This window comes from Gigantopelta aegis, chromosome 8 (assembly GCF_016097555.1).
Source record: "Gigantopelta aegis isolate Gae_Host chromosome 8, Gae_host_genome, whole genome shotgun sequence".
Taxonomy (NCBI): domain Eukaryota; kingdom Metazoa; phylum Mollusca; class Gastropoda; order Neomphalida; family Peltospiridae; genus Gigantopelta; species Gigantopelta aegis.
The window spans coordinates 57,427,761-57,443,396 of NC_054706.1; the positions used below are offsets into that span (position 1 = coordinate 57,427,761).

At 40.9% G+C, this 15,636-nt stretch overlaps 1 protein-coding gene across 1 annotated transcript in view; it reads right to left on the reverse strand.

The window, feature by feature from the left end:
• Positions 1–328: 328 nt before the first annotated feature.
• LOC121379745 (neuropeptide SIFamide receptor-like) overlaps positions 329–15,636 on the reverse strand; it is a 77,898-nt gene continuing 62,590 nt past the window's right edge. The window contains exons 2-4 of the mRNA XM_041508393.1: positions 12,229–12,282; positions 9,061–9,160; positions 329–1,127 (exon numbers count right to left, since the gene is read on the reverse strand). Of these exons, the coding sequence (XP_041364327.1) occupies positions 329–1,127; positions 9,061–9,160; positions 12,229–12,282 (953 nt within the window). The remainder of the gene's footprint in view (positions 1,128–9,060; positions 9,161–12,228; positions 12,283–15,636) is intronic.

The following is a 15,636-nucleotide window of genomic DNA, read 5'->3' on the forward strand; positions in this document are numbered from 1 at the left end:
TATTTGTAAAATGCAGGAAATTGCATTTCAGGACATCTAGTTTTAAAAAATTCACGGGGGAAGATACCACCGAACCTCCTAGAAACTTTGCTTTGCGCCTTCAATCTCAGTCAGCCCCCTACCTATGTCTACTTGCTTCCGCCGTACCTATTAAACACCTGCGTTTAAGAAAATTCGGCCCTATGTGAATTAAAAAAACAAAATAAAATAAAACAACTCCCCCCCCCAAAAAAAAAACCACACACCAAAAAACACAAAAAAACACCAACCGCGCCCAACAAATTCAAAACAAATTTCAAATGAAGACGTAAATCAGTAACACCTTTAATCAGGAGCCTATGTCAGGCGGATTGTCCACAGGTGTGTCGTTCGTGGAAATTGTGTCACTGTTTCTCTGATAAAGACTGATATTCTCCACAGTTAGATTGGGTCGTTTGAACGCCAGCTTCACGTGCCCGTTGGAATAATCGACGGTCATGTGCCGCGTGCTGGAATAGTATCTACTAAACACCAACTGCTGAGACTCCGAGGACGAAGCACATATGAGCATCAGCCGAATCCTGCCTCTGATTCGCTTGCTGAACAGGCAGTAGACCAGTGGATTCATGCACGTGTTGGACGTCCCGAGCCACTGCGCTAGAGGCATTATGGAGTTCTGGAGTATGCCCATCTCGTCGCTGGTGTCATCGGGACGAAAGAAATACAGTTTGATCTGCACGGCGTACAACGGCAGCCACGACAGGGCAAACAGCAGGACGACGACCACCAGCATCTTGACGACCCTGATCTTCGACTTGAGGATGACTCCCCTCTCCGTGGTGATGCCCGGCGCGTCCCTGTTCCACACCCTCAGGCCGATCATGACGTAGCACAGCACGATGAAGACGAGCGGGATGGCGTAGCACAGGAGGAAGACGGCGACGAAGAAGTCTCGGTCCTGCCCGGTGGTGGGCCACGTCTGGTAGCAGACGTAGAGGACCTGGATGCTGGTGCGGTACTCGACCTGGTTATAGTACAGCGCCCAAGGGATCATGATGGTCAGCGCCACGCACCAGATCACCACGATTATCATCCTAGCGATACGCATCGTCATCTTCAGTCGCAGGACGAAACAGATGGCTATGAATCTGAAAATGAATGCAAGAACAAAAGCATTGTTAGTGTTTTCAGGAGGCATAAATCCATATGGAAAAAAAGAAAGAAATGTTTTATTTAACACATCAACACATTGTATTTACGGTCATATGGCGTCGGACATATGGTTAAGGACGACACAGATATTGAGAGAGGAAACCCGCTGTCGCCACTTCATGGGCTATTCTTTTCGATTAGCAGCAAGAGATCTTTATGTGCACCATCCCACAGACAGGGTAGTACATACCACGACTTTTGATATACCAGTCGTAGTGCACTGGCTGGAACGAGAAATAGCCCAATGGATCCACCGACGGGGATCGATCCCACACCGGTCGCGCATCGAGCGAGCGCTGTACCACTGGGCTACGTCTCGCCCAATTCCACATGGAGCGCTGAGAGAGGAGAGATGGGGGGGGGGGGGGGGGGGCATTTGTGTTTCGAGCATGGATTCAGATGGAGCGCCGGGGCAGGAAAGAGGGTGGAGGGAACACATTGGTGTTTCGGGAATGGATTCAGATGCAGCGTCGGGGGAGGTGTGGCTGGAAGGGAGCACATTCGTGTAGCGTGTGCCGGGTGAGGAGGGGGAGAAAGAGATGGGGGAGCACAGTCCGAATTTGGTGGGCAATTTCGGGCAAATATGGAACAGATATTCGAACACAAGATGCTAGACAGACCTTTTTACCATATATTTCCATGATTCTACCCTCCAAATTACGCCATGTGCACATGCGCAGTGATTCGTTTGCAACCCTATATAGATTTTTGGTAGTAATGCTAATATGAATAAATGTTGTTATCCAGATTCGGGTATTTTCGTTTAATTCGAGCAAAAGCCAGCCTGTCCCCCCCCCCCCCCCCCCCCCTCCCCCATACAAAAATGGGAGCCCGTACGCCTATACAGGTGGCATGGATCCAAATAGAGCGCTGGGGGTGAACAGGATGAGCGGAGCACATTGGTATTTCAGGCAAAGATCCAAATGGAACGTCGGGGGAGGACAGGGTTTGGGGGGGGGGGGGGGGGGTGCACATTCCGAACGTCAATGTGGCCAGAAAATCTATAGTTGTTTTTTCCGAAAGGTGTGTATGTTTTGCACTCAGCCAACTCCCGACTGATTATCAATAGGTGCGCGATGGGCAAAAGATATGCAGTTTTAATTTGCGAACTTTCATTGGAACGTGTGTGTATGTGTGTGTGTATGTATGTGTGTGTATGTATGTGTATGTATGTGTATATATGTGTGTATATGAGTATATATGAGTATGTTAATATGTGCTTATCGAGCATTCCAAAATAGGTCTACGTAAGTAACTATACACAAATATACGTGTTTTTTCTCTCCGTTCTTAAACAATTCCAGTCAGCCATCTGTAATGTATGTGTACTGAACACCTCCACTCGTTATATCTAGTTTGAAGTATTGATACTGCTACGCGGTGTGAATCACTCCAGACTGCCACTGACACACTGAAGTATCGTTGGTAAAAACGTAATATTAGTGAAGTTGACAGTTTAAGACGTTCTGGGCTTTTTATTAGAGGGGCGGAACGTAGATCAGTGGTAAGACGACGCCCCCTCGAAAAAAATCACACACACACACACACACACACACACACACACACACACACACACACACACACACTAAAATACCTCAGCAAAAAAATTACAGCAATCTCCCCAAAGAAAAAAACAAAACAAAAAAACCCACACACTAAAACCCCCAAAACAAACACGAAGGTAATGTGTAATTTAAAGATAAAAATATGTAAAGACAAAATATAATTTTGTTTCGCGACCTATGTCTACGACCTTTCACACACAGGTCGCTCATTCGTCTACCACCATTCGTCGTGTCGTTATTTCTTGTAGCAGCTTAAAGGGACACGCCCTTGTTTTTAAACACTAAGGCATATTTTTGACTATTATAGCCGATTTTGATAACCGAAATCATACTTTACTTAGATTTTATGGTTTAAATTATCAATTTACGTACATCCGAAGTGATGTTGGTCATCCTGGTGTTTTTAACATCACAAAGTGCTTTACTCATAATTTTTAAAAACGCACGTGCGTCTCAGAAGTAACAGTTATGGAGTCGAGTTTTAGTCTATTTTTAGAGGGTATTTCACCGTTTCAAAGTCACAGACTCATGTTTCACGCAATTGCAGCTTTATCCAGATGTGTTACAGGTTTGTAGATTAACTAAACTTGGTGTTAATTTTCACGGGTTGAAACTAGGGTAATGTAGTCCGGTTTAGGAAACAGTTCCTCATAAATAAATACTGTAAACTTCTGATATGCTTTTAGAAATCTTTCTTTGATAATTACTCGCAGATTGATCTCTGTTACTCTGTATTATTTAAATTACCCATTGGTTTGAAGTTACTTGTTATAAAGTAAAATTTAAAGTTTGTTTTGTTTAACAACACCACTAACGCACATTGATTAATTAATCATCGGCTATTGAATTTCAAACATTTGGTCATTCTGACACGTAGTCATAAGAGGAAAACCGCTACATTTTCCCCAATGTAGCAAGGGATCTTTTATATGCACTTTCTCACAGACAGGAAAGCACATACCACGACCTTTGACCAGTTGTTGTGCAGTGGTTGGAACGAGAAAAAATCCAATAAATTGAATGGATCCACTGATGTGGTTTGATCCTGCGACGCAAGCTTCTAAAGCGAGGACACCTGACTGAGCTAAATGCCGCCCATTACTTGTTATATGACAACAGAAAGAAAGACAGAAATGTTTTATTTAACGACGCATTCAACACATTTTATTTACGGTTATATGGCGTCAGACATATGGTTAAGGACCATACAGATTTTGAGAGGAAACCCGCTGTTGCCACTACATGGGCTACTCTTCCGATTAGCAATAAGGGATCTTTTATTTTCGCTTCCCACAGGCAGGATAGCACAAACCATGGCCTTTGTTGAACCAGTTATGGATCACTGGTCGGTGCAAGTGGTTTACACCTACCCATTGAGCCTTGCGGAGCACTCACTCAGGGTTTGGAGTCGGTATCTGGATTAAAAATCCCATGCCTCGACTGGGATCCGAACCCAGTACCTACCAGCCTGTAGACCGATGGCCTACCACGACGCCACCGAGGCCGGTATATGACAACAGAGCAAGTGGTATAGTGTCATTTGTATAACAGCAACACGAGGCGGTGTTCTGGCATGAGGGTGGCTAACTGAAATGTCATTTTCATTTCATTTCAACTTATTTTCGTGCTTATATCCAATTAAGGTTCAAGCACGCTGTGCTGGGTACACACCTCAACAATCTGGGCTGTCTATCCAGGACAGACGGTTAGTTGTTAGTGGTTAGTGGTTAGTGAGAGAGAAGAGGGTGTAGCGGTAAAAATTGAGTCGTTAAAAGTGACTCTGGGTGGAAGTTGGTATCGGGCTGCGAACCCTGTATCTACCAGCCTTATGTCCGATGGCTTAATCACGACACCACCGTGCTTGACACATGTCAATTGTTTACACGGTACTTGTCTGTTGACAGCACTCACTAAATTTAGTAGTCACATGACCCTCACGATAGTGTTGTGTATTTTTCTGACATAGAGGGGCAAGGCGTAGCCCAGTGGTACAGCGCTCGCTTGATGCGCGGTCGGTTTGGGATCGATCCCCGTCAGTGGGCCAATTGCGCTATTTCTCGCTCTAGCCAGTGCACCACGACTGGTACATCAAAGGTCGTGGTATGTGCTATCCTGTCTATGGGATGATGCATATAAAAAATCCCTTGCTGCTAATCGAAAAGAGTAGCTCATCGAGTGGCGACAGCGGGTTTCCTCTCTGAATATGTGTGTGGTCCTTCAATATATGTCCGACGCCATATAACCGTAAATAAAATGTGTTGAGTGCGTCGTTAAATAAAAATTTCTTTTCCACTCGATAGTGTTGTGTATTTTTCACAGAATATATTCTGACATAGAAATTGTTTGAATTGCATGGAATAATTAATGGTGGTGTGCAACCTACACCTCCGCATCCTTCTGATAAAGGCATGAAGTGCCATGATATAAAAGTTGCGATACACAGAACAATTAAATAACGAGGCATGTCCGACATGCTTTTCCAGACGTTGTTCACACATAGCCAAATCATTACAAACAATACACCAAGAGATAATTGCGAGAAAGAGACGCCTCATTACAACGCATTTACACGATCTTTGGCGGAAATTACCGAAACGAAGGCATCCCATAGCACCAAGGAGTTAATTACCGTGAAGTGACGAACTGTGAAATTGTTCGTCTATCTCAAAAAAGTAGGGAATACATATTTCACGACTGCAAACGTAGACAGGGGAGAAAAGATAATGATGTCTGAACACCAGTTATTTGGCGTCAAATACATGGTAATAATTGAACACACATATTTACAAAACGAAAAGCCTCACTGCTGTCTCAAATGCTGCTTCGTTCCATCACCTGCTGGGAGTCCGTATAATTGACCTTTTCACAAACAAAGCCTTTCATTATGATTACTAGACGAGTAGATGAAACAACAGGCTTAATTTCTACCTGGCTCTTTGCATTAGTTTCGTCCGTGGGAATGGGAACTCTATTTACGTGCCCCTATCCAAAAAGGTTCAGGCACGCCTACCACGGATTCGGCCTCTGACTTCGCCAGTGGGCGGTTCCGTGGCAGGGTTTATTTTAACATGTGTTATCCTATCTGTGGGATGGTGCATATAAAAGATCCCTTGTTACTAATGAATATATATATATATATACATTGATATATATCATATATATATATATATATATATATATATATATATATATATATATATATATATATATATATATATATATATATATATATATATATATATATATATATATATATATATATGAATATATATCAATGTGTCCTAGTGGTGTAGTTACACAACACAAACTTTTATGGGCGGGACAGTGGTAAAGCGCTCGCCTAATGCGCGATCGGTTTAGGAACAATGAACAGCTCCAGCCAGTGCACCACGACTGGTATATCAAAGGCCGTGGTATGTGTTATCCTGTCTGTGGGATGGTGCATATAATAGATCCCTTGCTACTAATGGAAACATGTAGCGGGTTTTCGCTCTTAAACTCTATGTCAGAATTACCAAATGTTTGACATCCAATAGCCGATGATTAACAAATCAATGTGCTCTAGTCGTGTCGTTAAACAAAACAAACTTTAACTTTAACTTTATCTCTCAGATTGTTCAAAGAACCATGTTTGAAACCCAGAAGCCATACAATATAAATATGTGGTTAAAGCCGCACACCCTAGTTCCATCCAGCGAAAATAAATTATAATTTGGTTAATCTACAAACCTGTAACACACTTAGATCACGTTTTTATCAAATGAAGTGAAAAAGCAGGTTTTATATCGATAAATACCATGGGAATCCCAATGTCCCAATTGCTTGAAATAATTTTGAAAATTTGTATTCTGATGTCAGCGGTAGATGTCGCTCGAAGCACAACAATGCCTACGTCACGACAAATTTCACAGACTTGGGGTGCGTTCTTTTCACTTCTCCTGGACATGTTCCAACTGTTCTGTCCTGGTTGTATCCCCTCTCCAGATATCGTAGGACTTAGCACAATTATTGGTTTTAAGGGTTTGTAACGTTTTGTATTGAGATACTTACTTGTCTGAACTTGATTGTTACTGAACATTTTCACGAACTGTGAAGAAAAATCTCACAAATGAACAACAACAAATCGAATGTTGATTGCGCGAACCGTGCACGAGAAAACAAACCGAACCAAAATGATAACGGTCACGTGGTATACCAACGTCTGTGACATTGAAATGGAAATATCCCGTCTAAAAATAGATTAGACCTTGTCTGCTCAACGGTTTTTTCTCAAACGTGCGTCCGTTTTTCAGAAATACGAAAAATGCATTTTGTGGTATTATAAACACCAGGATTACCAGGATTACCAAAAAACACTTCAGGTGAATGGAAATGTATATTCTAAATAATAAACGGTTAGTAAAGTGCAATTTTATTTGTGAAAAAATGGGTTTAATAGCGAAAAACAACGCCGTAATGGTTAACAACTAGCCGTAACTAGGGTGTGTCCCTTTAAACAAAATTTTAATATTCCTTCAAAGAAATATTTGTTGTAGGAGTTGGACTGTTTGAGACAAGTGCAGAAGCACTAGCTTATATGACCTCTGATGGCTTTGACAATTTGAAAGTCTTTTGCTTCAAAAATAACTCAAAACGACGATGAAAACATTAAAGACTACTAGTATATCAGCATACTAAGGCTAACGTTCGGCAGGCTAATTATTTTTCTTTTAAAAAACGTTTTGAGAAGGTCATGAAATAATTGATAATTACTTAATTCGAATTCTATTTATTCACGTTTTACTCCGTCTTTTTAAGACATAAAGATCACAAAGCAATCCCACGTAGATCAAATAAATTTTAAGAATATTAAACATCAATAATTTTATTATTTTTAATGTCTATAATTTCTGGACGGAATTGCAAGTGTTTGTTTAATCAGTCCTTATGCACTGACTATCTTATTGGTTTTTGTAAAGTTCGAGTGCGCTCAAATTACGATTTAATAACTTTATACATTACACCTGATATCTACAATTAAAAGCAAATTTAGTCGAGTTGATGCGCAATGTATTGATACCTTTAAAACTAATAATATCATATCAGTATATTTAAAACTATTATTTGGGGGTGGATGGGGGTGGAGGCGTGTAGCTTGCAATTGGTGGTAGATTGTCGCAGTATTGATCGCCCTCGAGAGCCTCTGGCATTTCCCTATCCCAGGTCCCAGTGGTAAAGCGCTCGCTTGGTGCGCGGTCGATAATTCTGACATATAGTCTTAGAGAGGAAACCCGCTTCCATTTGTAGCAAGGGATCTTTTATATGCGCCATCCCACAGATAAGATTGCACAAACCACGGCCTTTAATGTACCAGTCGTGGTGCACTGGCCGGAACGAGAATGGGGATCGATCCCAGACCGATCGCGCCACAAACAAGCGCTTTACCACAGCCACCCCCTCCCCATCCACACATAGAACAATAAATGTCGAGGCGCTAGTTCACAAACGTAAAAACCTTATGCAAGGCACCTAACAACCGCGAAGCAGGACGTAGCCCAGTGGTAAAGCGCTCGCTTAATGTGCAGTCAGTCTAGGATCGATAACTGTCGGTTGGTCCATTTGGCTATTTCTCGTTCCAGCCAGTGCTCTGGAACTAGTGTAACAAAGGCGGTTGTATGCACTATCATGTCTGTGGGATGCTGCACATAACAGATCCCTTGCTGCTAAGCGTAGCGTCTGCGGGTTCCCTCTCTCATCTGTGGGGATTCTTAACCATGTGTCCGACGGCAATTAAAAATGTAATTAAAAATGAGTGCGTCATTAAATAATGCACTCTTTCCTTTCCTATCATATTCCACCCTTCGATGCTAATAATAATACATGGTTCAGGAGACACTATCTTAAAAAAAAATACATGTATTCCTTTTGTTTCCAGCATCAAAGGGTGAATGTTTTTTTTGTTTTTTTTTAATATACCGTTTCTGTGATAAATGTGCATATTATAGACTGAAGGCTCATATAGACAGACGCGGCGCGTGCGTGCGGTCCGGCTAAAAACAAATCGATATACATTAGTTTCAACGAGAGCGTCTAGACTGGATGCATGCAATACCTGCATCTGCAAAACGCAATTTGCCAGCCACAATAAAATAATCGTATATGGTTTATATGCCTGAACCGAAATCCGCAGACGCATCAGACGCAATATTCAGACCGCACGCACGCGCGGCATCCAGTCCTATATGAGTCGTTACAGGTGCATGCACACGCGCGCTAGCGCACGCAGTACATATCACAAAGAGAATTGGGTGTGTTGTTCGCATACCTGTCTATAGCAATGGCGGCGAGCGTGTTAACCGAGGCACACACGGAGATACCTTGTAGATAGGGCACGGCCTTACACATGAACGCCCCGAACCTCCAACCTGAAAATACACGTGTCAAGAAACATTAATACTTAATTAACATTCATTTCCAACTACTGTCAACATGTTTTATTACATTGTCGACCATAGTCAATTCTACAAGAACAGCAACAACAACAGCGACTACAACAACAACGACTGCAACAACTACTACAACTGATATTACTACTACTGCTACTACTACAACAACTACTAAAACTACTACTACTACGAATACAACAATAACAACAACAACTACTACTACTATTACTACTACTACTACTACTACTACTACTACTACTACTACTACTATTACTACTACCACTACCATTACTAAGGACACAGATATTGAAGGAAGAAACCTGCTGTCGCCACTTCATGGGATACTCTTTTCGATTGGCAGCAAGGGATCTTTTCTACGCACCATCCCATAGACAGGATAGTAAATACCACGGTTTTTGGTGTACCAGTCATGGTGCACTGGCTGGATGGAGAAATAGCCCAATGGGCCCACTGACAGGGATCGATCCCAAACCGACCGCGCATCAAGCGAGCACTTTTACCACTGGGCTACGTCTCGCTCCTCATGCTCTAGTGATGTATTTAAACAAAACAAACTGATTACTGCTGTTGCTGTTACTGCTGCTGCTGCTGATGATGGTGTCGACAAAAGCGACAAAATAGTGATAATCATCACCATATTTTGTATTCCCTTCCAGCAGAAATCCTTCTAACATCATTTGTGTGACCAATACCTTATTTCTGAATTTGACATTAATTTGAACTGAAATAAGAGCAACATTGTGTAACTTGTCTAATATCGCTATTGCCAGCCAATCCAATTGGCTGGTTATGGCCTGTCATGTATAAAGCAAACGATTATTAGTTCGTTAAATGCCCTGTCGATATAATTTAAGTGATAACAAGGCACAAAAAGAAAAGAAAAGAAAAAACAAAAGAACGCACTCAAAACAAGACCTTACATTTACGGATATATGACGTCTGTCATATGGTTTAGGACCATATATATAATGAGAGAGGGTTATTATTTTCAATTAGCAAAAAGATATATTTTATATGCACCATCCCACGGTCTTTATTTACCCTTTGTGGACCACTGGCTGGTCAAAACAAAAAAATAACAACCCAGTGGGCCCACTGACAGGAATGGACCCTAGACTGACCGTGCATCAGGTGAACGCTTTACTAGTGACCTACATCCCGACCGTGTACCAAGGCAAGGCACGGAATGGGTGGTGCGGGTCGCTAAGACAAATATAAAAAACACCCTTTTTGGCTAAATATATTAGGCCCTACTGTGTACCTTTTGTTCAGCCTAGGTATGGCCCTGTAACCTGAATGTCCCATAATGAACCTAATGCCTATCACTATCAATTGCCACGACAAAGATGGCCAACTCGCCGATCTCTTGACATCTACGACTGTTCAGTTGCTAGTCTGAGCACTCTTACAACTCGATTCTCATCGTATACAGCTCTTACGACAGACTAGTTAATATTCTGAGTGCACCCATCTTAGGTTGGGAGTGGGGCAAATTACAACGCAACTGTCGAGTTGGTCAACTTCTTTGTGACAGTTGACAGTTTGACACTAGCATAAGGACATTAACACAATCTCAAGGGGATTATTTGTATTCACCCATTGCAAATGATCAGTGCTACATGCACTTTGCACGAATACTAGTATATGTAATGAGAACACACGTTGAAAAATAATAGCAATCTAGTCAAGTTCACTAGAATTCCTCCTGGAAATAAGGCCAGCATCTCCACTTGAAAAACACCACACGCACTACGGCCGTAAGGATAATCGTGTTTAACTGTGTCAGACAGAGTGTGTCGCGTGTTAATTCAACGTGGACGATGAGGTATTAAATTTATGTAACTCAAAGCCAATAATCTGACTGTTCCACTGGCCACGTCAGTTGAAATCCTCTAGTAATGAAACACGCACTCTAATTAAAATCCGATCTTCGTCAGTAGATTCGTTCAATTTAGTTTAGAGCTCATATTCATTCATTCATTCATTAATTCATTTCATTTCAACTTATTTTCGTGCTCATACCCAATTAAGGTTCAAGCACGCTGTCCTGGACACACACACACACACACACACCTCTCAGCTATCTGGGCTGTCTGTCTGAGAGAGAGAGAGAGAGAGAGAGAGAGAGAGAGAGAGAGAGAGAGAGAGAGAGAGAGAGAGAGAGAGAGAGAGAGATGATAGAGAGAGATGAGGCAGAGAGAGGGAGGGAGGGAGGGAGGGATGGATGAGAGAGAGAGAGAGAGAAAGAGAGAGAGAAAGAGAGAGAGAGAGAGAGAGAGAGAGAGAGAGAGAGAGAGAGAGAGAGAGAGAGAGAGAGAGAGAGAGAGAGAGAGAGAGAGAGAGAGAGAGAATAAAAATAGTATAGAAGAGAGGAGAGAGATAATAAAACTAGTATAGAAGAGAGGAGAGAGATAACAAAAATAGTATAGAAGAGAGGACAGAGATAATAAAAATAGTATAGAAGAGAGGAGAGAGATAATAAAAATAGCATAGAAGAGAGGAGAGATAATATGTATATTGATATGTCTGTATGTAAGACAGAGAGAGAGAGAAAGAAAGAAAGAAATAAGAGAGAAAAAGAAAGGAAGGGAGAAAGATAATGTTATTAGTTTTACACCCCCTGTGAACTGTCAAAACTCTTCGGTTTGGTTTATAAAAAACTCGTTCAGTTAATAGATTACGCGGCTGCAGCGTTTTTCTTCTCTAAAACACTCGTCCAATAGCGAGGCGGCTTTTGGTTAAAAACATGAATCTTGGTACACACACACACACACACACACAGACACACACACATACCGATTAAAAGTATTTTCAGATACAGGACTCAAGGCAGCGGCGCCCACTGGTAGCCAGGGGTGGAGGGAGATCTACCAATGTTCCCCCACAACTTTTTAACGTGTCAGGATTACCATATGTTAGACCCGTGACAGCCGCCAATTAAACAATGATTTGAGACAGTGAAGCTTTCCACTGATACTCAAGTCAGATTTGAATCAATAATCATTTGTCGTTTTTCCTGCAATTACTGAGACGCATTAGCTTGTAGGGGGCGCCAAAACATTTTCCAAGACACGAGTTTTCTACAAATTAAGAAGAATGTTACGAATTTTATAAGATAAATTACGTTTCTTGCGTATGCACAAGAAATTACTATTGCCTTCTCTCTTCCTACTTGACAGTAATTCAAGACTTGATCGTTTTTCAAAAATGGTTAAAATAATTACGGCTGACTCCATCTAAACAACATTTCATTGGGGGACCCTGACATTGTTTATTTGCAAATAAAGCAATAAAGATAAACTGTATTTCATGTTAATCTAATGCTGTGATATTTAAAGCTGCAACGTGACTTTAACACAATCCATTGCCACATACTAATACACAAACGTTACTGTCTACGGTACGTCAGTGTCTAGCATCAATAGTTTTTAAGGGATGGGACGTAGCCCAGTGGTAAAGCGTTCGCCTGATGCGCGGTCAGTCTGTGATCCATCCCCGTCGGTGGGCCCATTAGGCTATTTCTCTTTCAAATCAGTGCACCATGACTGGTATATCAAAGGCCGTGGTATGTGCTATCATGTCTCTGGGATGGTGCATAAACAGTATCCCTTGTTACTCTATGTCAAAATTACCAATTGTTTGACATCCAATAGCTGATGATTAGTAAATCAATGTGTTCTAGTGGTGTCGTTAAACAAAAACAAATTTTAAGAATACTCTTTAACAACTACTACAGACTAGCCAATAAACCGCTTACTTCCTTATTGAGGACCAATTTTGTCATAGAGCATCTACACCATTCGTTTTTAAGGGCGGATCGAGGGAATATTATAGGGAGGGGATTAAAGGCTAATGGGCACAGGGACTAATTTCTGAAAATGTCACTCAAATACACGTTTAGTATTCGTAACATGAATATTGAAAACAAAATGTTATAAAAAGTGGGAAATTAAATAATAAAAAAAAAAAAGGAAAAAAAAAAGGGGGAGAACAAGTCTCCCTTGTGTCCCATTAGATCCGCCATTGGGACTCCTAATCTGGGTGGCCAGGGTGGAATTGTACATTTTGTATTGCTATAACTTTGTTGTTGGATGAAGTGGGTTAATTGCTTGTCATTAAATATTATGTAGCTAATAGTTTGTTGAGTGAGATAGAGCGTGAAGTCGGGTAATAGGTTGTGCCTATATTTCCTAACATTAGTGGGTAATTTTTGTTTTTGTTTTTGTTGGGGGTTTTTCTTGCTATACTAGTGTGTATGCAGAATTCAGGGCACGGCACGCTAACACTGTGTTAGGGTTGTGGCTGGAATGAGCCTTTATTGAGCTGTACATCGCTCATAACATTACATTGTTGTGCACATTTAAAATACAGAATTAAATATGGTTTTGTTTTATTACTTTTGTGATTTATTTATTATTAATTATTTACATTTAGGTTTTTTTTTATTGGGGGTGGGTGGGTGGGTGGGGAGGTAGATATTGTACACTTTGTTCAAAACGTCGTTGGATTTTGTCAGATGAGCTCATCTGTTGCCGTCTGTTGCTGTCTGCTTTGTTGGTTGTTCTGGGTTTTTTTGTTGTTTTGTTTTGTTATTATTTTTTATTTTTTTGGTTTTGGTTTTGTTTTTGTTTTTAATTATTTGTTTCTTTTCTTTTGTTTTGTTTTTGTTTTTGCTTGTTTGTTTTTTGTTTGTTCTTTTTGCTATTGGTGATATTTATTTATTTATTTTTGGTGGGTGGGACGTTAGTGTGAGGTTTTTAGTTAGAAACAATTCAGTTAACTCTCATTCATCTTAGTAGTTCGATAAATTAAACACTTGGCTTAATTGTTATCATCATCGTCATCACCATCACCACCATCATCATCGTCTTGTCGTCATTCATCATCATCATCATCCTCGTCATCATTCATCATCATCATCAACAACATCATCATCACCATCAACACCATCATCATCGTCATTCATCATCACTATCATCATCATCGTCACCATCACCACCATCATCATCATCATCATCATCATCACCATTACCACCATCATCACCATTACCACCACCATCATCATCATCATCGTCGTCATTCATCATCATCAACAACAACAACAAATAAAGAGAGCGAGGTATTATTGTATATAGTAATATAGTAGCAGACGACTCCCGCAGTTTCAGTTGAATGGTTCTGCGTCCACGTAAATACTATAGTTAGCTCACGTAGTTTATTTTGGTATCCTTTAGCGGTCCAAAAGTCGGCAATCTTGTCTATTTTGGCCGAACCATAAATCAGATTACACATCCTCGAACGACGTAGGACGTCTTATTGGCACCTCGTTTATATAAGCACAAACGTACGATGCTTGTTAAGACATGTTTCCAGCGGAAAATAACCTCCCGAATTAATCCAGTAAAGAGTGGCTCAATACAGTTTTATTATTTATAAAAAGTTGTATGTATATTTTGGGTTTGTTAAAGTTTTTTTGTTGTTTACCGACACCATTAGAGCACATTGATTTATTAATCATCGGTTACTGGATGTCAAACATTGTTAGAGAGGAAAAACAGCTACAATCTTCCATCACTAGTAAGGGATCTTATATATGCATTATCCCACAGACAGGATAACACATACCACGGCTTTACACTCTGTGTCACTCAACAAACTATTAGCTACATAATATTTAATGAAAAGCAATTGACCCACTTCTTCCAACAACAAAGTTATAGCAATACAAATTGTACAATTCCACCATGGCCACCCAGATTAGGAGTCCCAATGGCGGATCTAATGGGACACAAGGGAGACTTGTTCTCCCCATTTTTATTATTATTATTTTTTTGTTATTTAATTTCCCACTTTTTATAACATTTTGTTTTCAATATTCATGTTACGAATGCTAAACGTATATTTGAGTGACATTTTCAGAAATTAGTCCTTGTGCCCATTAGCCTTTTTATTTTTATATTTTTTATTTAACGACGCCGCTAGAGCACATTGATTTTTTATCTTATCATCGGCTATTGGACGTCAAACATATGGTCATTCTGACACTGTTTTTAGAGGAAACCCGCTGTCGCCACATAGGCTACTCTTTTTACGACAGGCAGCAAGGGATCTTTTATTTGCGCTTCCCACAGGCAGGATAGCACAAACCATGGCCTTTGTTGAACCAGTTATGGATCACTGGTCGGTGCAAGTGGTTTACACCTACCCATTGAGCCTTGCGGAGCACTCACTCTGGGTTTGGAGTCGGTATCTCGATTAAAAATCCCATGCCTCGACTGGGATCCGAACCCAGTACCTACCAGCCTGTAGACCGATGGCCTGCCACGACGCCACCGAGGCCGGTCCATTAGCCTTTGGTCCCCTCCTTATAGTATTCCCTGGATCCGCCCTGAAAGACGAATGGTGTAGATGGCCTATGACAATTGGTCATCAAT